This window comes from Enhydra lutris, unplaced genomic scaffold, assembly GCF_002288905.1.
Source record: "Enhydra lutris kenyoni isolate GAN:26980312 unplaced genomic scaffold, ASM228890v2 scaffoldscaffold60, whole genome shotgun sequence".
Lineage (NCBI taxonomy): Eukaryota > Metazoa > Chordata > Mammalia > Carnivora > Mustelidae > Enhydra > Enhydra lutris.
The window spans coordinates 3,390,541-3,414,026 of record NW_019154144.1 but is presented as its reverse complement, the minus strand read 5'-3'; the positions used below and the strand labels follow the sequence as shown (position 1 = coordinate 3,414,026).

The 23,486-nt window shown below is 40.6% G+C and overlaps 1 protein-coding gene across 1 annotated transcript in view; it reads right to left on the bottom strand.

Moving 5' to 3' along the window:
- Positions 1–23,486, bottom strand: part of LOC111158531 (beta 3-glucosyltransferase) — a 116,170-nt gene that overhangs the window by 40,147 nt on the left and 52,537 nt on the right. Inside the window, exons 7-11 of the mRNA XM_022520626.1 lie at positions 23,236–23,372; positions 16,035–16,098; positions 9,299–9,418; positions 7,558–7,627; positions 644–757 (exon numbers count right to left, since the gene is read on the bottom strand). Of these exons, the coding sequence (XP_022376334.1) occupies positions 644–757; positions 7,558–7,627; positions 9,299–9,418; positions 16,035–16,098; positions 23,236–23,372 (505 nt within the window). The remainder of the gene's footprint in view (positions 1–643; positions 758–7,557; positions 7,628–9,298; positions 9,419–16,034; positions 16,099–23,235; positions 23,373–23,486) is intronic.

Sequence of the window (23,486 nt, the reverse complement as noted above, 5' to 3'; positions counted from 1 at the left end):
ACCTCTATTTTTCTGAAATAAAAAAATTTTTAATTAGAAAGTCGGCAAGCTGAAGAGAAAAACAGGTGTACTATCAATAATTACTCACTAAAATATTAACAAAATACATGACTCTTGTGGAGCTTATGCCCCACATAACCAGGGTAGGATGTGGTTAAGCACTACTGGAGAGGGATATACAAAGTGTGAGACCCTAAGGTCCATGAGGAGAGAAACCATAGGCTTCGTTCCTGCTTTCTCTTCTTCTGGGGCTTTGGCAGCTGGCAAATAGTAGCCACAGAACAATCCTGGCCAGGTTAAACCACTGAGGAGAAACTTTGTGTGGCAAGATGATAAATTAACTTTGGACACTCCATTATGGCCACAGTGAATTATGAAGGTATAAAAAAAATCTGTTAAATAATCCTAATTGTCATGTGTTCAGTCATATCATTATGGTCTAACAACTTACGACCTTTCTTAGTATTTATAAAGCAGCTCTTAATCCAAGAGAATTGGTCCCTATCCATGGGTAAAGATGCTGGGAGGGGAGAAAGTGAAATTACATAAGGCAAATATAGTATTTATAAGATATTTCATTTTTATCCTAATTTAGGATAATGATGGACATTCTGAATAAGAGTAGTACAAATTAAGGACTCACCTCTATCTGTATTGGGAATTCCCAGATCTACTGTAGGAATGGAACTTTCTGTGTGATCACTGTAGTATTCAATGACACTTGCCTGGCCCGCCCACGTCTGCTTTACAATGGGGACTGAAAAAATGAGAGAAGTGACAGTCACCGGTACAGTTCTGAAGGAAAGCTTAGCACCATGAAGGGCAGCATAATCACTTATTAAGGAAGAGAACCATTATTTGTTCTTCTTCAGGTATCCCAACCTGCTTGCTTTTCCTACTCCAAGAAATATCCGGTTGTCGGTTGATGATAGCACCTGCATGGAACCCTCTTTTTGAGATGTTTTCAGTGTATGTTAGAGCCCAACACTTCCCATTTCTGATGATTCCTCATTCCTTGAGACCATGTAGTGATCCATTTCCTAGTCTGATTACACTGAAGGATTTTAATTTTCCTCTTTCCCCATAGGCTATTTCATTTAAAATTCAGAACTGGATTTTTCAAATGCTTCTTAGAGGGGTGGGAAATATTCTGTGTTTCTGGCTGAGATGCAAATATGTCTCCCTTAGAATGGGGATGGGGGCTTCTGAAATGACACACGTCCCCACCCAACGATTCCAAAAGAACCACGCAATCCTACCCAGGGCATGACCCTACCACTGAGAACCACTGCCTGGGAGAGCTGATATTCTTTATGCTACACTTCTGGAAAAACGTGGAAGAAGAAAGGTTGAGAACCACTGCAGATTTCTGACCTCAACCACTAACAGATAAATTGTTTTAATTAAAGAAACACAAACAACAGAAAACTTTCCTAGTTTTCTCTAATTTAGAGCTACTTTTAAGCTTCACCTATTTCCACACTTGACAGAATTCTTCCTGATCACTGATATTAATTCACCTGACCAAACAGCTGCATAATTATTTTCTTATATACTTTTTTTTAGCTACTGTCTGTGCATCTCTAAATTTTGAGAAGAGGTTTCTGTTGTTTCAATAGAAAAAAAAATCGTCATATCTCGATTATAAACCCTGGCAATTTAAGAACCTCCACTCCAGTGAACTAAATCTTCAGGTCAGAGATTTTATCAGGTCATTTATCTTTCCCTTTTTCCCAGCACAAATAAAAATATATGTAAACACTCCCAATGCAATGCCAACCTTAAATGTTTAGCTATGCAAGTCAACACACTCCAAGTCAGACAGCCCTTTGTATATAAAACACAAAAGGCACCATTTTATCCATTATTCACCAGCTTTTAAGAAAGACAGAACTATGAATTCTGGACATTTGTTACAATCTCTAAGTTACCTATTTTAACCCACTAAATAACTTTTAGGGCTTACAATACAATTTTTCTGCAATCCTGAAAAGGCAGAGATTTCTTCATGTCAAAATGGACAAAGATGCATAAATAACAGATAAGGCTGCCTGAGCGGGTAGGGAGGGGGAAGAAAAACAAATCCTCTTCTACTTTCACATCCCAACACAATGAAAGTCTTCACCTTGTCACCACAGTGGCAGTCTGCCATGGGTATCACACGCAGGAGGACTTACCCAGAAAGTGCCTGCTGCCGCTAATTCACTCCTGGGTAAAATGTCCTCCCTTGCGTGATGCTGGAAGAAGCTGTGAGGAAAGGTCAAGAATTTTCCTCAGTCCACAGCCCTCAGCTGTGCAAAGTCTGCTTTTGCTGTCCTCAGCCGTTAGCCTCCAGTTCCCTTTTGCTCTAATGACTTTATTAAACAGCAGAAATGTTTCTTCTCGGTTGATTTAAGTAACATTAAAATCAAGTGTGAGTGAGTTCTTTGCTGTACCTAACTACTTGCTTTCAGTTGTTTGAAACAGCTGAAACAGAAATTTCACTTAAGGTAAGAATTCCTATACGAATCGTTCCCCATAGCAGGCAAGTGCCCAGGATGTAGTAGATGCTCAATAAATAGTTGAATTTTGTAGAAGTTCCCACAAAAGGCTTAGGGCTATCTCTGGAACTAGTTTAAAGGAAGGTTTTATTCATAAAGGCAATTCATCATTTGGTACAAGACTATTGCCACTATTACCAATTGTATACAAATACACCAGCCATTTTAATATAGTAAGTTGCTATGATTCTATAATCCCAAAAGCATTCAACAATTTTTATCATCTGTCGCCTCATCACTGTAGCTCCTGAAGCGTTTGTCATATCTGCCAGCTATAAAGAATTCAAAGCTAAGGCTAAGTCTTCTATAACAGCAGGTAAAACCTTTACCTTTAACTAGGGTTGATTCTAAATTACCTAAAACTTTTAGAGTATTGGTCAATTTCATTAGCAATGTTTGAATTCTAAATTGAATTCATTCTAGTTATAAAATATTTTATACTGAGGCACTGGGTTCCCAAGTATATTAAACTGTGAGAAAATATTTCAATATAGTTACATGATCTATTATCTCATTTTCAATACAGAGAAGCATACTTTCTACCCCCTAATAAAACACTAGTGAACGCCTCTTTCAAGAAGGCTTACCACAGGATAACTTGCAATTGGAGCGAAGTAAAACTTGTGCTATTAAAGAAAAAACAATCCCCGCTGCACAGATGGCGTAAATCTTCCACATGGCTTTACAGACTCGAAGCAGGAAATGTGTCTCGCTAGGAGGCACAGAACACACATTTTTACCCCTGGTGAATTTACTTGCAAAACTGATTACAAATGAAAATGCACTAGACCCTTAGGCACTGTACAAAGACTACCACACAATCAAATGTGAATGACTTTCAATGTTAAGAAATCTGCTATTTTCACTGGACAAATAGACTTCCTGCCTCCATCTACACATCAGTGACAAAACCCTGCTTGCTCCTCTCTCCTCCAAAAAGGGTTGGAGACACACACCCTGATTTTAGAGATGAGGTATACCTAAGCCTGAAAGGCACCCCTCGGGGCTGGTCTAAAACAACATGTTCGGGCAACCTTGGAACCTCTCTATCTGTTCAACAGCCAGGGGGCGATCTGAGCGGGGCAGCCCCCCACTCCCTCCCTCTCTTCAATAACCTAATGACATCATTTGAGCTGCACTGTAATCCACACCTCATGTCTGAAATAAGCAGACTGCAGCCCAGGACCTGTCAGCCTCTCTAACCACACACGTCTTTCCATAAGTCTGCTCAGGTGGCCTCGTTCAGACAAGATGACTGCGGTAAAGGTAACAGGGTGTTTTTTGTTTTTTCAATCTGAAAGGAATAAAGTGCTTATTTTTAGGTGCTCAGGAAGCTGTGAAAAGGAACGAAAGGCTGAGCAAATAACAATTTTACCTCATTAATCAGGGGGACTGCAGCGGGAGAGCCTCTCACGACCCAGCACTTGAAGAACAAAGCGGTGACTGCCACCAGATACTTAAGACACGCACAGGAACGGCGTGGCAAACTGGTGCAGAGAGAATTCTTAACATTTTCTGACAGCTCACGTCACACGGTAGAAAAACACATAACCCAAGAGGAAGTGAACAAGCTGAATATTAAAACTTGAGACCTTCTCCTTGCTTAAATATAATTTTACATGCTATGCCTAATTTGCTTTTTATAAGACGTTTAAAGTTTCTTTAAAACCCTAGTAACTGCTTGCATCTCAAGAGCGTGTTGCTATTTCGATGGTATCAATATGTATTTCTTTCTTAAGCCAAAAGATAGAATATATTTTTGCTGTGTCCTAAGAATGCTTTATTACATTTGAATCAGAATCCGGACGCAAAGCAGTTATATAAATGCTTGTTTCACCATTAAGCAAAAAAGGTACAAGATGTTAAGTAATTTTTTTTTTAATTTCGGAACTTGGGGCGCCTGGGTGGCTCAGTGGGTTAAGCCTCTGCCTTTGGCTCAGGTCGTGATCCCAGACTCCTGGGATCGAGTCCCGAATCGGGCTATCTGCTCAGCAGGGAGCCTGCTTCCTCCTCCTCTCTCTCTCTCTCTCTCTCTGCCTACTTGTGATCTCTCTCTGTCAAATAAGTAAAATCTTAAAAAATAAATAAATAAATAAATAAATTTTGGAACTTGCCTTATTACCATTCTTCATTAAGAATATAAAAAATGAGTTCAGTGTGTATTTTATTTTCCCTTACCAAACTGACGGGAGCCTTTACCAGAACGTGCCATCCCTCACCCTTACCCTGGACATGGCCAGCATTGTAAGGAGCCAGGAATGGGGGACATCGCAAGGGGTCTTCTGCTGTCCCCAGGGGCAGTGCACCCACAAGTGAGAACCTGCTACCAGATACATCACCAACAGTATAGCCAACTCTCAGTTTTTCAAGATAAATATACAGTCTTATCTATGGGTGTTTTTTTTTTTTTCCTTGTCATTTGGCCTTTGTAACTTCAAGGGTTTCTATCACAAAGTTCATGGGGAAAGAATGAAGAAAAAACCCACCCCACTCCATGTACTGGGCTTGACTAGAGCAGTCAAATGCTTGGACAGGAGTGGCAGCCTGAATGCCCAGCTTGCTTTATATTTTAGATCCTCTGTGGATTTCAACTTCTGGCTCTCCCCCCTTGCTACTGAAAATAAAAAGCCTACTTTCCCACCTTCTGGCCAAGTCAAAAAGGACCTTGAGCCTAGCAGAACGTCAACATGAATATCCAATATCATTTATCAAGTGTTAAGATTGTAATACATCCAAGGAGATGACAGTACAGCTGTGCTGTGGCAGAGAGAATTGGGGATTTAGAGCCAGAAACCCCGAATCCCAGCTCTCCTACTCAACAGTCTATAAGAACAGGGGCCAGCTGTGTCTTGTCCCACACTCAGCTTTCTCTACATGATCAAAGGAATAACATTAATTATCACATCATCAGGAATTGTCACCATGAAGGCAGATGATACAATGTATGTAAAAAAAAAAAAAACAAAAAAAACCCCAGAAAATGTAAAGAAGATGAGCAGATGCAGTTAATACAGTGTTGTCCTTGTAACTAATAGGATTACTGGGTAATTCTCTGGGCCAATTGGTGGTTAGACTAGCCTTCCAAAAGAAGGAGAGGAGCCCAGTGGCCTCACAGGCTCGCTTCCATCCAGCGATATGGACATCAAAGTCGCTAAAATCCTGCTGCCTCAACATCTTTTCAAACATTCAAGTTTAAGGATGGCTTGCCACAGAAACCCAACCGTGAAAGCCTCATAATATCTTTTAATTAAGTCTCAGGCTTCAATGACTCCAGATTCAGATTCATAGCAACGAATCAATGCATCCAGCTTTGGAAGGTTTGGTTTTAATGCTCCTAACAGGCTTTTTAGATTTGTAATTTTTAAAGACTTTTGACTTGAAATTCAAATATAAAAGCATTTGATAGATACCTGAAAAGATTATCTGACCCTGAGGCAAATAAGAAAGCAATAAACTAGATTATTCAAAATTACTAAACTAAAATCAGCAAACTTCTTTTTCATTTCTGTAAAATATGAAAAATACAACCAGGAATGGTCCCTATTTTACTGCTTTACAGTCACTTGAAAAATATTTCAAAAGAGAAAATATCACTACCACCACTGTTCTTAACATCAATATTATGAAAACAGTCACTACTCCCAAGTGCAGCTTCAGGATCAAATAAATCAATTTGAACACTTCTGTTGGCTGTTTTTAAAAAAAAAAAAAAAAAAGGCAGTCCCTTCATTCATTTCCTTTGATACTTTATAAGACATATCAAAAATTATCCCCAAATGCCCTTCCAGATTTAAAAAAAAAAAAGAGCAAAAGGATATTAACTCTATGTTAATTTTTGTGAATGATGAAAATTTTAACTTCTATATTGATTTTTAATAGTCTTTAGGACTCCCTTATATACTCAGTGCCTATATTAGACTGACTGAATAGGACTTGGCACCTTATGTGACTATTTTAGGTAAATATGAAGGTTTATAGTTACATACTTATATGATTCTGTACATCATCACCAGATTCTAATTGATGTTAGTATCTTAATATTTCAATCCCAAATTATACTATTTTTTATTTGGAAAACGTTCCCCTTTAAAGTATACTTTATAAGTACCATATTATCAAATAAATTATATAAATGAAATTCCCCCATAGCTCCAATCCCCTGAAAACGACAGCTGGCTTAGAAATCTCTTCTACATAAATATCACACTCTTGATGAAATCGACAGTCTTTTCATGGAAAAAAAAATTAAAATATATGCTAAAATTAGAAAATGCAAAAGACTGTCTAATTTTCAATTTCAGGAAAGTGCAGCTTGAAATAAGGCAAAAAAAAAGAAAGAAATTATGTCTACTTATATTTAGGACATGCTTTTTCTTTTACATTATCACCATAACTTAGTAGAATTCTGTAATAACACCAAAAAGTTGAATAAAAACAACATTCATTTGCATGCCAAGATCTTCTTAAGAAGGGACCGCTATGTATAAGCCACCTATTGCCTTTTCTGCAATATAATCCGCTCATAAGCAAATACGTATCTTTAAAAGTTCCAGTGTGTGCATCCACCATAATGTAAAAAGAAGGATTAGTCTTGGAGAAAACATCCTTTTTTTGGCATTCTCCCACCTTGAAATCCCCTCTAACATTCCTCATACAGTTCAGAGCCGGTGCATGGACATAAATAGGACATTGTTCTGCAAAATGCTTTGTTATTCATGCATCGTGTCCAAGATTGCCACAGCTGTGCTTTCCCATTTCCAATTTAAAACACTGTTCTGAACGGTATTCAGAAGGGCTAGGGCCACTCATATTTTGATACAAAACGGTCCCTTCTAATTGATCTTAGTTATTGAAGTGGTACGATGAGGAATACAAGCTAAATAACTGTTTTCATTCCAACAATGTATGTGTCGTTATCTCTTTCTTGAGTTTCTAGCTGGCTTGTACTTTTTTTTTTTTTTTTTAAAGGCAGTTGGGATTTTATAAGTTCAGGAAAAATGAGTAACACAAAACATACTTCTATCGCTGTGAAATTTCTTGCATGTTTTTACTGCGAAAAATATATCCTCTTTCTTCACTGGATTTCCCTAGAAAACAAGAAAACATATGTGTATATATGAGTCCGTGTCATATCAACACCCACATTCACACCCCTATTAGATCTCGCATGCCACAGAGGTGACCTTCACCAACGTCAAGGACATTAATCCTGTTTCCAGGATTAAGTTTCTGGGGAAACAGGAACTATAATTCAGCTGACAAGACCTCTGACGTCAGCCAGACCTGGGCCTGAATCCCAGCCCTGCCCTGTACTCACTGTGTCACCCAGACAATATTCTTCAGCTCTCAACTTCAGTCTGCTCATTTAGAAGATGGTCAGAATAGCCACCAGTGAAGCCACTTTCATTGCTACATTTATTCAGCACATTCTAACTGCCCAGTAAATGTTAGTCACCTTCCCTTTCTTTTTTCCAGCTGGTGAAGATTTTGACGGAGGGAGAGAACCAGTGGGCTATGTTCCTGTACAATAGGAGCTGACTCCCTCTTGGGGGGCTGGTCTCACTTTGATGTTGAAAGTATTTTTATGGCCCCTTTATTGTCTACCCAAGTCTAAGCTACAGCAACATTCTGTCTTCTGCCAAAGGGACAATTACTTCAAACACTTGGGTGCAAGGAAGGAGGGGCAATTATGGAGCCCTGAGCCAGCCCAGCCCCAGCTGGCCACTCAGATGAAAGGGACACATGGGGAGACTGTGGACAGCCTATATTCAAGGCCACGGATGGCTTCATGGGGTGTTCTGACCCCTTTATCAAATGTCTTAGGCCTTTAATAATATTTAATCATGACTCAAACATCATCTGGGGCCAGTTTATAGTGACATTTAAACACAGCTTTGTCATATTACTCAAGACACTAGGAGGCTGACCCCACCAGACCGCCGAAAAGAGCATTAAAGAACAAGCAAGCATCATGTCTAGAAAGACAGGATTTTCCCCTCAGGAACTGAGCAAACATTACAGATTCTCTTCCATTACTGCAATGTGTGGGTGTGTGTGTGCACACGCACACGTGTGTGTGTATACATATATTCATTTTTGAATATGCCACACATAGACTTCTGTGTGACTGCCTTCAGAAGAACAGACAACATTTGAGGGTGATGAATATGTTTTCTCTTCTGAGGAAGAACTGTTAACCTAGTGAGTTTCAGGGGTCTTCAGGCTCATCCTGGGAACTAGACCTAGGGTACACTGAAACCAGATCATTCTGAAAGTTCTGCTGGACAGTGGCAGATGAGATCAAATTAAGGTCTCCAGCTGAGAGGAGATGGGCTTGGGGAGAAGGCTTAAGTGTAGCAGAAAATGTCTGAAATCACCCTTCTAGGAAATGGAATAGATATTCCAGGAGACACATGCTGAATCATCAACAAGGGAAATGACTCCAGGCACACTGACTCGGAAGAGCTGTGGCAGGCAGTTCTGCACGGAGCCTCGGGAGTGAGTCGGTGCCCTCAGGGTCCTCACTGCCCCCCCCCCACTCACTGTGTGACCCTGAACAAGTACTTCTCAGTCCTTTCTCTTCTCATGTGTCAACTAGGATAACAACAGTACTCACCTGATAGGGCAGTTACTAGTAAGAAGTATGGTATCTACTTCTTACCTGACACATAAGTAGAAACTTAAAGTCCTAGGACAATATTATGCACAGCATGCAGATTTTCCTTTGATATGTAAGGAAGCCTTTCTTCTATACTTACGCAAAGAGGTAGAAAAGAATGGAAGGTGGTAGCACAGTAGGAGTCCACAGCCTCTGTACAAAACTCAGGCACTGGAGTAAGGGGAGGCCCATTGCCTTTGTCCCAGATATAGAGGGCAATCTGTCAGGACAGGAGCCGGCAACAAATGAAAGAACTTGGCCAACACCGCAAGTGTTAGAAGGTACAAAATATGTCAAGGAAAAGCAGACCATGTCTTCTACAGAGCACTAAGACTGAACCGAATCAATCTGACAATATTCAACAGATTTTTTTTTTTACATATAAAAATAGTAATTTCATGTGGATCAATATAATCTTTTATTAACAAGAATCCATATTCTTGTTCATATTCTGAACACCAAATAATTCCAAAGCTGTCATAAGCAATTTCAGGGAAGTGATTTTAGGGTTTCTAAAACATCGCAGTAGAAGATGAAAGAAATTATTACCATGAGGCTGGTTTTCTGCAGGATGGTAATTACACACCTTGACTAACAGCCTTGCTGGAAACATCTAAAACTGTTGGATAAAATATCTTTAAAATAATTTTAAATGGATTGCTAAATTTCCATAATAGTGTGGAACTTGTGAGGACAAAACTGCAAAAAGAAGAGCCTGGGGAAAATGGCATCAAGGGTAGTATCCCTCAGTAGGTAGATGGTAAACTGTGGTGATGCTGAGTTTCTGACAGGAGTTAAGAAAATAAAGCCCAAGACTCACCCAAGGCGGAGAGTGTTTAAGAGCAAACCCCACATAAATCTGGGACGTTGGAACTAGATGGAGGGGGAAAATATCATCTCCAAATCTCCTCTGAGATTTTGTAATCAAAACCCAGGCCTCCCTAATGTGTGCCACTAATGTGGTCCAAAACACTTCAAACAGTTATTTAAAATGGTCCCAAGTTAGTATAATCCTGTAGCAGTAGGAAAAACAAATGCAAATCCTTCCACCTTAATGTAGGACTCAGAAGATTAGCACAGATACAGTTTGAAGCAAGACTACTCAGAGAAAAATCACAAAAAGCACAGGGACGTGAGCTGATCACCAAGAACCAGCAGACACTACATCATCAGACCCAAAAGTCTGCAGGTCTTGGAATTATCAAACACAGGTTATAAAATTACTATGTTTAATACATTTTCATAAAGAGAAAACATTCAAACATAAGCAAATTTTTAAAAATTATATAAAATAAACAAATTTGAAAAGAAGGAGTTAAACTTCTAAAAATAAAAAACATTAAAGAAAAATTTAATGATTAGGATAAGCAGAGTATTAGACACCGGTGAATAAAAAATCAGGGAATTAAAAGATGAAAGTCCCCCAATTATCTGAAATGTAGCACAGCAGAAACAGAGATGGGAAAAGTAAAAGAAAAATTCAGAGTGCTGGCACACATCTACACATCCAGGAGGAGATAACAGAAAGAATGAGGGTGAGAACATGCTTGAAAAAAAAATGGCTGAGAATTTCCAAAAATTACATAACAATCCTATTATAGAAAGGGTCAATGAATCCCATGTAGGATGTAAAAAAAAAAAAAAAAAATGTCAGCACCTAGACATCTCATAGTGAAACTGCAGAATATCAAAGACAAATAGTCTTTTTCTTTTTTTTTTAAAGATTTTATTTATTTATTTGACAGAGAGAGATCACAAGCAGGCAGAGAGGCAGGTAGAGAGAGAGGAGGAAGCAGGCTCCCTGCTGAGCAGAGAGCCCAATGCGGGGCTCAATCCCAGGACCCTGAGATCATGACCTGAGCCCAAGGCAGCAGCTTAACCCACTGAGCCACCCAGGCGCCCCCAAAGACAAATAGTCTTAAAGGCAAGCAGAAAGAAAGATTACCTACAAAGAAGCCACATGAGACTGATGCTGATTTCCCAACACCACAGCAGTAACAGAAACCAGAACAGTGTAGTAAAGCCAGAGTGATGACAGAAAATGATGGACAACCCAGAATTTTAAACACAAGGTAACTATGTTTAAAGAACAAAGTCAACACAAATTTTTTTTTTTTAAAGATTTTATTTATTTATTTGACAGAGAGATCACAAGCAGGCAGAGAGGCAGGCAGAGAGAGGGGAGGAAGCAGGCTCCCCTAGAGAGCAGAGAGCCCGATGCGGGGCTCGATCCCAGGACTCTGAGATCATGACCTGAGCCGAAGGCAGCGGCTTAACCCACTGAGCCACCCAGGCGCCCCCAATACAAATTTTTTAAAGGGAAAAAATTGAGAATGTACCACCCCACTGAAGGAAACACTAAAGGGATGTGCCTCAGAAGAATAAAAATGATCCCACCAGGGTGCAGCTGCCCTGGAAAACAGTATGGAGGCCCCTCAAAAAGTTAAAAACAGAGCTACCCTACAACCCAGCAATAGCAATACTCGGTATTTATCCAAAAGATACAAATATAGTGATTTAAAGGGGCACCTGCACCCCAAGGTTTATAGCAGCAATGTCCACAATAGCCAAACTCTGGAAAGAGCCCAGATGTCCATCGAAAGATGAATGGATAAAGATGATGGTATATCGGGGCGCCTGGGTGGCTCAGTGGGTTAAAGCCTCTGCCTTCGGCTCAGGTCATGATCCCAGAGTCCTGGGATCGAGCCCCACATCAGGCTCTCTGCTCAGCAGGGAGCCTGCTTCCCTCTCTCTCTCTGCCTGCTTCTCTGCCTACTTGTGATCTCTCTCTCTGTCAAATAAATAAATAAAATCTTTAAAACAAAAAAAAAAGATGATGGTATATATACACAATGGAATACTACTCAGCCATCAAAAGGAATGAACTCTTACAATTTGCAGTGACATCGATTGAACTAGAGAGCATTATGCTAAGGAAATAGGTCAATCAGAGAAAGACAATTATCATATGATTTCACTCAAATGTGGAATTTAAGAAATAAAACATGAACACAGGGGAAGGGAAGAAAAAATAAAATAAGACTAAATCAGAGAGGGAGACAAACCATAAGACACTCTGAACTCTAGGAAACAAACTGAGGGTTGCTGGAGGGGAGGTGGGTAGGAGATGGGTAACTGGGTGACAGATATTAAGGAGGGCACTTGATGGAATGAGCACTGGGTATGATATGCAATTGATGAATCACTGAACATTACCCCTGAAACTAATAATACACTATATGTTAATTAATTGAATTTAAATTTTTAAAATGTAAAAAAAAAAAAAAAAAAAAAAAAGATCCCGCCTGGCAGGTCTTTGAAGTAAGATGGGATACTGAGCAAAGGCACTGGCAAATACATGGTGAAGCTATTACAAATACGAATTGCATAAAATAAAGATAATATTTAAGTTGCAGGGTTTAGGAAAAGAACAAAAGTACTAAATAACAAGGAGCATTTAAATTGGTAAGGGGAGGGGCGCCTGGGTGGCTCAGCAATTGAGCATCTATCTTCAGCTCAGGTCATGATCCCAGAGTCCCTGACTGGAGTCCCAGGATCAAGTCCCACATGGGGAATCCCCACTCAGTGGGGAGTTCTTCTCCCTCTGACCCTCCCACTTCTTGTGGTTTCTCTCTCTCACTCGCTCTTTCAAATAAATAAATAAAATCTTTTAAAAAAAATTGGGGAGGGAATAATCAGAGTTCAATTATTCTAAGTCCCTTGAATTTAGGCCATGAACTACTTAGCCTTTGTTAGGTTAAGAATGCATGTTAAAATATTTAAAAATAGGGACGCCTGGGTGGCTCAGTTGGTTGGACGACTGCCTTCGGCTCAGGTCATGATCCTGGAGTTCCGGGATCGAGTCCCTCATCAGGCTCCCAGCTCCAAGGGAAGTCTGCTTCTCCTTCTGACCTTCTCCTTGCTCATGCTCTCTCTCACTGTCTCTCTCTCAAATAAATAAATAAAATCTTAAAAAATATATTTAAAAATAACCAGTAAGGTACAGAAATGAAGACCGAATTTCCAAAACAGCAGAGGAGGAAAAAATGGAAAAAGAAAGAACAAAAAACAATCTATATAGAAAGTAAGGAAGTGTTTAAAGGAGCCAGAGAGAAAATAAGGAGAAGGATAAAATGAAGTATTAGAAATCAATTCAAATATAAAGGTAATCATGTTCAATGTAAGTGTAAATTTGCTACCTGGTTTAAAGACAAAGACTGGCAGACTGGGAGGAAAAGAGCAGCACATCTAAAAGAGGACACAAAGGGGCTATAAGAAAAAGATGAGAGACAATTAAAAAGCAAACCTGAAAAGAAAGCCGGTATAAAAACAGTCACAGCAACAAAATACATGTTAGGGCAAAGAGCATGACAAGAAATAAAGATGAATTCATAAGAAGACTTAAGGATTCTAAACTTGTATGCAATTAATTAACATAGTCTCAGAGGGAAAAAAGCAAGAGTTGGCAGTTACAAGAGGAGATATTATCAAATGCACCATTATTATGGAAGATTTTCCCATTCCTCTCTTAATAAATGATAGATCAAGCAGACAAAAGAAGAAGGATGGGAGGGAGGAGGGAAGGAAAGAAAGAAGGGAGGAAGATAGATTAATTTATTATATTCAATCTATTTCTTCCTTAATCTCATAAAGAGAATACTATACCCCCCAAATTATAGCATATACATCTTTTCCTCCATTTATGAAGAGTAAACATGAACCAGGCCACAAAATAAGCCTAAAAACATTTCTAACAATTGTTATATAGACCATACTAATGCTAAACTAGAAATCAGTAATACAATAACACACACAAATATACTGGCTCGCAATGAAAAATGTATTTTTTAAAGTGGGTCACAGTAAAAAAAAAAAAAAAAAAATAGTTTAAAAGCCTCTGCCCTAGAGAAATCCCTGCCCAGGATCATCATGACACACGTCCACAAAACGCAGAGAAGTAATGAGTGTAATAGCAGAAAACGCAGAGCGGTGCAGAAGCAGCCCACCACCAGAGAACAGGTAAGCTAACTGCTCTGGTCTCTGGAGAGACTCCTGCTCGGAGTGGAAAAAAGTTCATCAGAACTGCCGCACATATCCACATGGATGAGTTTCAAGTCAGAACAATACCCATGATACACTTTTGTTTATCCGAAGTCCCAAAAGGGTGAAAAACTGCATACTGTCTTATTCGGAGGCACAGTCATATGCTGTGGAAGAGGAAGAAAGGAAGAGAGAATTCAAGAAAGTGTTTACTAGAAAGAATGAAAGGAATACAGAAGTGTCACAGTCAGGGAGCTTCAAAGTGACTGGTGATGTTCTAGCTTTTTAAACCAGGTGGTGATTACATAGATATTTTGACCTATCCTCATACTTTCCACATACATTAGAAACAGTTTTTGTAGGTATTTAGTGTTTAATAGATTCCTGAGCCCAAGTATCTATACCAAAGTTAACTCTTCATTAAAACTATCTAAGTAGACCTGAGCTTTCAATTAGTCGTTCTTTCCTTTCTATGGAACAGAAGAACAGTTTTTTACATGTGTATTTCTCCCCCAATAAGCTTTTTCATCACATGCCATCAGCCAAGAAGGTAAAGCCTTGTGCGTGCCCTTTTCGCTACTGGTATGCTGCCAGCACTCCTGGCCTGAGTGACATGTCAAGACTGACCCCACTGCCCTAAGATTCAGGTTCCCGAAGAGTGAAAGGTGACAATGTTCCAGTCCGATGTGCCTGTGAATGAAACCCACGAAGAAACCTTCTTAACAATGATCCACCTAAAGATACAAATGTAGTGATCCAAAGGGGCACATGCACCCGAATGTTTATAGCAGCAATGTCCACAATAGCCACACTATGGAATGAACCTAGATGTCCATCAACAGATGAATGGATAAAGAAGATGTGGTATACATATACAATGGAATATTATGTAGCCATCAAAAGAAATGAGAGCTTGCCATTTGCAACAACGTGGATGGAACTAGAGAGTATTAGGCTGAGGGACATAAGTCAATCAGAGAAAGACAATTATCATAAGATCTCCCTGATATGAGGAATTTGTGAGGCAAAGTGGGGGGTTTAGGGGGTAGGGAAGGAAAAAATGAAACAAGATGGGATCTGGAAGGAGACAAACGTAAGAGTCTCTTAAGCTCACAAAACAAACTGAGGGTTGCCGGGGGTCGGGGGGCAGTATGGAGAGGGTGGTTGGGTTATGGACATTGGAGAGGGTATGTGCTATGGTGAGTGCTGTGAAGTGTGTAAGCCTGAAGATTCACAGACCTGTACACCTGGGGCAAATAATACATTATATGTTAATTTAAAAAAAATAACAATGATCCAGGAATGATTAAAGCCTCCAGGATGATTGGTCACTAAATGCCCAGGGATGCTGGGGTTCCAACTAGCATGCCACGCACAGCTGCCTGCTTGGGACCAACTGGCTCAGTTCTGCCCCAGAGGGCCAAGGACAGAGACATGACCACGGCATTGTACAGCCAAAGTACCAAATAAGAGCAAAGGTGCTTTGATGGCAGTTTTGCATGTGTTTAGAAATCCACCTTTGCACCCATCCACCTAGCTTTAAAAAAAAAAAAAAATCAAGAATCACAGAGGAGAATCGAGAATCTTTTTCACTGCTCCTTCTCCACCTACATGATAAAAATGAGCTTTACAGAGAAAGACCTAATTTACTGGAGAAGAATTACCTTGGTGGGGAGAAAAGACACAGAAGCATTGGGTGGGGAGGGGTATGCTGTCAGGGAATAAAAAACACCTTTTACATTAAAACACATGAAGTCTTGATTACTGAGACTTTTAGCAAAGAAACAATGACGTACCTCATGTTTTAAATCTATCGTAAAGTCGGACTTCAGGGATTCACTCTTTAACCTCTTGGTAAGCCTAGAAAATAGATAAAATTTGAGGGTTTCTTTTTTATTAATCAGAGGAAGCATCGAACAAGAATAACACATTGAGACTTTCTAATGTTTGAAAACCGATTACGAGCACACATTTTAAGATAAAATTAAGAGTTTCACATTTCCTTGAGGCAAAGCACTGTGAAAATGGAATTATTTGTTGAGTAGGAAATGAATGCAAGCCTTTTTGCAAATGCAGCATTCATTGTTTAAACATCTGGCAAATACGATAAAATACAATAGAAAAAATTAAATGTCTTGTGTAAAACAAAGCCACAAAGCTTGTTGACTCCCAGTAAGTGTATTGACTCCTGATACAGAAAGAAGACAGAAAAGAAAAAAAAAGCTTGCATGATAGAGAAACAAAAGTTGCTACTTTTCAGTCTCCTGCTTTTAATAATCCAAATGAACTCCAGCTTGTGGAGTTTTTAGGGGAAGAGAGCATATGGTTTCCGGAAAGAAAAAAAAAAAATTTCAAGTCCTTCTCTTAAGGAAATCTTCAGCGGCTCCTTTCAGTGCAGAGGAGAGCCCCATCGTTCCCTTCTATTGCCCCCTAGCTTCTCCACACTTGCCCATGACACCCACAGCATACACCTGCCAGCTGTTTTCTCTAGCTCTACCTCTGCCTAGCACACCCACACCCAACCTTCACCTGGCAAACCTTTCTTCAAGGTCCAACTCAAGGGCACCTTTTCTGTGGAACTTTCCCAGACTTGCCCACCAGCACAGATGGAAATCCTTTGCTCCCGGAATAGGAAGCAAGCTCTCTTAACCTTATCACACATGTCCCATCCTATTGTACATCCGTCCCTCTCTGTGCTACAGCTTTTTTGTATCACCAGCATGGCCCACTGTGCCTGGCCACAAGGAGCACTCAGGGAGCTGCCTGAATGAATGAGAGCAAGATATTCTTTGGTTCCAAGATTACATATGTAATATATAGAATTACATATTTACCCAGACTGCTGAAATACCACATGGTTCTCTGTCACAGGGCTAGAGAGTAGAACATCGGTTTCAATTACAAACCCCCAATGTGTATTTTAACTACAAAGATACAATAGTGATTACAAAAGGAAAAGTAAAAAGTTTCAAAACTCTGAGTTTTTGGCCCAGTTGAACCACAAAGTTTTTTTTTTTTTTTTTAAAGATTTTATTTATTTACTTGACAGACAGAGATTACAAGTAGGCAGAGAGGTAAGCAGAGAGAGAGGAAGAAGCAGGCTCCCCGCGGAGCAGAGAGCCCAATGTGGGGCTCGATCCCAGGACCCTGGGACCATGACCTGAGCCGAAGGCAGAGGCTTTAACCCACTGAGCCACCCAGGCGCCCCAGGTTTCTTTTTTTAAATTATATTTATTTATTTTAGGGAAAGACGGCACGAGCAGGAGGGGCAGAAAGAGAGAGAGAGAATCTCAGGCAGACTCCACTCTGAGCACGGAGCCCAAAGTGGGGCTCGATCCCAAGACCCTGAGATCATGACCTGAGCCGAAACCAAGATTCAGATGCTTAACTAACTACACCACCCAGGTGCCCCAAGATTTCCTTAAAAATTTACCTTTAATTATAGGAAAGAAAAAAGGACACAGGTTATAATTTATGTTTAGTATTAAAGCATTTGTCTTGGGGTAGATATTAGTATGGCTTGGTGGCAGGTAACTCCAAACAGGCCACATAATCTAATGTAATCTCGGTCACATTCCTGCTCAATACCTGCCCTCAGCTTTGTCGGGAGGAGTGGGTGAGGATGCACAGAGATACATACATGTTCCCGGACACTCTGCCAATATGTACTAACAGAAAAAAGCCTGCCCTGGCATGAATTCTCGTCCAGGTTGCAGTCTGCTCAGTTAGAGCTGGTTTTTGTAAATAAACAATTATCAAGGTAACTTTGGAATCTGGACTCAAGCCAAGGGCCTTCAAAATCCAGTCAGACCACATTCAGATTCTGAAGACAGAAAAAGTCAGACCTGGGTTTCCTGCCATAGGCAAGGGACACACAGTTGGGCTGGTAACCTAATAGCAAGTGACGCCCATTGTTAGATGGCTATGTATCACAGGTCCCTTCTTCCTAGACAATAAAATATCTCTGACCTGTTGCCCTAAACATGCTCTCTGCTTTTTTGACTTTTTAAGTTTCTTTCTCATTCAACTCTTGAAAATTTATATTTGGGGGAAACCTCAGATGGACAAAACAGAAGAACACTGAATTTCTTTAAGGTGGACAATGACTAATTTGAGGACATACAGATACACACTGGAATTTTTAAGTGGCTATTTCTAGCAGCGCATGCTGTCTACCATAACCTTAAGTGATGGTTACCTAGGCATCACGGAGATCATAAATCAACCTCACTGACACCCAGAGCCTAACCCAGTCACCTTGCAAATGTGTATCTAGTTCTAAAAGTGTGCAAGGCATTCACCTAATTCAAAAGGTAAGTCCTAAAAGTGGAAACTAGGTTTCACTTTTCTATACAACAAGACAGCACAAGAGTTTTCCAAATGTGAATTTCAGTAACCAACAATGCAAAAAACAAACAAACCACAAAAAGCAATTAAGTTCAGAAATTCCAATTACTTAGATAAAATATTTCCTCATTAAATATTCAGTTCCTGGCAAATATGACGTTTGATATTCAGCTTACCTATTTTTAGAATGCCAAGTCATGTCCCAATAACACAACTCTAAAGACACAACCAGTGAGACTGGAAACTTGCAACAGAAGGGGGCCCCATCACCTCTATATTAGGAGAAGTTCCTAGCTGACTTTAACAGTCCCATTTGTGAGCTAGTCAGAGGAGCAAAATATTGGAGGAAATCTAGGTAAGTTTTACTGGTGGAAAAACAAAAGAATAAACTGGTAACATCAACCTATTTGAAGAGATCATGTTATTGGAAATTTCTCCAAAAATGCAAGTATGTTCTTTTATTGACACTATTGTTAGATCACAAAGATGGATCACCAGGAAATGTTAGGTGATGTTAATTCAAAACTCACTTATGTGGGATTGCTAGGGTAAATAATGTTTTTGGTAGGACATGGTCTTAAAAAGTGTGTGTTGTGAAATGTTTTTAAGTAACCAGTTTTTCTGATGACCTGAGCAGGAGAAATACTTAAGTAACTGTAAACAGTTGCCCTACCGAGTGGGCCATAAAATCAAGGAAGGGAGGCAAAGGGAATCATCACTTCTGTAGTGGGCGCTGTAGACCTCCTACTCAATACAGAGCTTCCCCTTCCTTCTTCCTCAGAGACTTCTAATTACTGAGCCCAATAAATGGGCTGCAGGGTCAGAATTAGTTTAATCCCAACCAAAGCACTGAAATTCCCTGCATCGTTAATGGTCTGAAGTTGACCCAATCTACTTCAATCAGATGATATCCATCCAACTGCAGACTGAAGATAACCACTTATATTCCAATGGTTGGAGAGGTTCTCCACTGCTGAACATAAACAAACATAAACAAGTAGCGCTTTTGGCCTTGAATCACAAGAGGAACCAGATTTAAGATGAGCTGCTGCTGTATGTGGTTTCAGGAGGCTGTGTACTGCGCATGAGAGAGAAGGAGAATCAGCATCCTCAGTAACAGGGCTGAACTCCTACATTAACCAACACAGGCCTCACCTTCCAATTACAGTTATAATATTTCCTTAATCTGATATGCGAACTCATATAGTCTCTAATAGCAGGAGGAAATAGCACATTAGCTTTGGAACTGGGAAAAACCAACTGGGAAGATCAAATTTTGCAGCCAGTAGGGCTAATTGATACTTTATGCTGGTGATAATACCAGTTTCTTGAAGAATATATAGAATCTCCTATGAGAAAACCATTTTTAAGTAGCTCTTGGCCATAACAGAATTGCTATGCTAAATGGGTTACATTATTTTGATTACTTGTGTTCATCACAAGGAAAAGGATCCGCACTGGAATTTTTAAGTGGCTTACGGTATCAGGTCACCAGAATTTTGATTTTGGTACTCTGGTAGAGCCTCCATTTTCATTGTTTTGTTTTTGCTGGCAGGGGAAAGGTAGGAGAGGCACAGAGAAGACCACAGATATTAATCAACTACAAACATCATGCAGCTTGTAGGCAATCATTCAGTGTTATGGAAGCAAAGGACACTGAATGCAGAAGGTCACCTGGTGCCTTATCCCTCTATTTATGGGGCAACTGTTGGAAATTTTTGGAACGTGTACAAAAGATTAGTCTTTTGGCCCCAATTCCCTTATGTAGTTCCTTACATACCCTACTGCAGGGACATGAGGCCCTCGGTCATCTCCCACGTCTGGGCAGAAAACATTGCTCGACCAGAGAGGAAGTAAACGGCACTTGTCAATAGGTGTTTCCAATGACTTCGTAAAGACAACAGAAGAGAAGCAGGCACCAGTATGATGGCCATTACAGAAGGCCAAGTTATCCCTCACACAGCACCCCCTTAAGATGAGTATCTTGGCTAGTGCAGAGCCTGCAGCCCCAGTTCACAAAGCCCCCAGCAGTTACTTGCACGGTGAGCATGCGATAGTTAGAAGACGAGCACAAACCAGAGCCATCAGAACCTGCCAGGGGGGTAGGAAAAGAATAAATGAAACAAGATGGGATTGGGAGGGAGACAAACCATAAGTGACTCTTAATCTCACAAAACAAACTGAGGGATTGGAAAACAAACTGGGGGGAGGAGGGTTGGGAGAGGGTGGTTGGGTTATGGACATTGGGGACATTGGGGACGGTATGTGCTATGGTGAGTGCTGTGAAATGTGAAATGTGTAAATCTGGCGATTCACAGACCTATACCCCTGGGGATATAAATACATTATATGTTTATAAAAAATTTTAAAAAATTAATTAAAAAAAAGTAAGTCGAAAGGAAAACAATAATTAAGTTCTTATTACACCAAACTCAGTAAAAAGTGAATTGCCTCCAGCATCCAGGGGCCTCCAAGGTCCTTGCTAGATGGGGGATGGAAAGAAGTGAAACTCTCTAAACTACAGGACTCGTCTCCTGGATGAGTGGCCTCCTGGATTGGGAGGGAAGGATGGAAAAGGGAGTTCTACTGGCTTCAGAGAGATGGTTATATTCCAGGCTTGCTGTACAGGGTCTTTGCAGGGTAGTGGGTTTCTCTTTAGCCTTGGGGGAAGAAGGTGGCGTCTGTGCTCAAGAGTACTGCCCAGGACAAGTTACAGCTGTGCTTGTCCCTCTGTCCAGGGACCTGGGTCTCCAGGAAACAGAAGACAAACAGACTTAGGAAAAGCTTCTAACTCCCAAGTCAGAGAAGCCATAGCCACCGGAACTTGTGTAGAGGAGTCAGTCCACATAATTCCAGGCTATCAAGCTAAGTACAGAGAGTGAGGACAGAGGAGAGGAAGGCTACCGCCAGGTGAAGAATCTGAAAGACGCAGGGAAGAGCTCTGGGGCTGGGATGTGCCGTCCACAGCTCTGGAGAGTCCAGACTGAACACAGGTAGCCAAACAGGACCCAAACACCAGGCTGCTGGACACAGCGGGAAAAGAGTGTCCTGGGGGCTCACAGTCACCAAGCTACAGCAAACCCAAACGTAATTCGTTTGAGAGTAAAGATGACCCAGGACAGCTGAAACAGAATTCTCTTCCCCGTATCCTGCTGAGAGCAGAGCCAGACAGTGCAGGGTAAGAAGGGAATGACAACTTTCTCTTCTTGTTCCCCTTTCTCTCCTGCCCATCCCTTTCTGAGAACAGAGCAGGGAACATGTGTGGGACCTGCTAGGCATGTCTGGCACAGGCTGGGGGCAGAGTATCTTTGCCCGGTATTCTCAGGACGGGTCCATCGGTCACACATTTTAGTTGGAGATAACAGAATCCACTCTGGCCAGTTTAAGCACAAAGGACACTTATTAGTGAATACAGATGGCTCACAGAATTACTGGAAAGTCTGAATAAAGAGACTGCAGGCTGAGATTCCAAGAACCTCCAACTGACACTACAGAGATGGGTAGCTGAGGAGCTATGGCCTCCATCACCATCAGGAAGCTGCCATGTCAGGATGCTACTGTCTCAGCTGCCAGCCTTCAAATGACCCCTCCTCTATCATGACCTCCCAAGCCAAATGGACCATGGTCTCACTGTCTCCTCTCCACAGAACTCCATTCCCAAAAGATTTTACACAGCACATCAACCTAATGGAGCCCACCTCACGGAGCTGCTGTCTAGTAGGAAGGAAGGCAATACAACATGGAGGTGGTGTTGTTGAGCCTTTCTGGATTCTCCATCGGAAAGGAGGGTCTTACGCTGTAAAAATTTTCAAATGTCAAAAAGTGTTGGCCAGCCACAAAAAAACAAGGTACTACTATCTGTCTAAAAAGCTTTCCAAGACTCAAAACCCCAAGACTCAAAACCCTAGAAACAGCACACCTAATGTGAGAAAAAACAGACACCCTTCCATCTTTGAAGATACAAAGGCCACAATTGCTTTATCAACTTTCCATTCCCTAAAGAACAAAAACTCATCATAATTAATCTGAGAAACTTGAATCAAGAGCCTGTCAACAATCCTATTTCTCCTGAGTTACAACTTAATTACCTTTACTTTTCACGTTGAAAAAAGCACTACTGCAATTGCACACATAAATAGCTAGGCACAGACGTGTACAGCTCTAGTAACTGTCCCTGCTGCCTGGCCCGTGTGAACGTGTGGACCCATGTACATAATTTGTCATCAACTCCCACCCCACTCCCACTCCCTGGGCACGTCACAGACCTGATTTCTTACTGACGATCAAAGTCATACCTATAGTTAACCAGATCCATGAAAACAGTAATAACTCTTGTGGATGCAGAATTCTCAGAGCACTTATGTGCCCTCCCTTAGGCTCACAATTTGTTATTCACCTTATTTTGCAGGTGAGGAAGAGGAAATAGAGAACAGATGAGTAATCAGTCTGAGGGGACAAGTACGTGACAGAGCAGAAGCAAGCCTCTCAGGTACTGGCTCTGTTCCAGATCTTCCCATCCCATCACACACTGCCTCCAGTGCAAAACTCACCTGAGATCAGTTACTACCGTTCACTCAGTGAACTAAACGGTGATCCGAGCACACACACACACACACATGCATACACACACAAAGTCTAATAAATTCTTACTTGTTTACAAGTGGAATACTAAGGGCCCAGCCAGCAGCAAAGTCTGGATATTTAAAAATCGTAGGATTTTCAGAAAAGGCATAATGGTGAATTATTGTAGATTCTTCGTCATGTAATGCTTTTCCTAAAAACCATTCCTGTTAAATAAAGATATAAAACATCATTCTGTTATAAAGAAGATGTAGTGTATATATACATATATGTGTATATATATATACATACATACATACATACAATGAAGTATTACACAG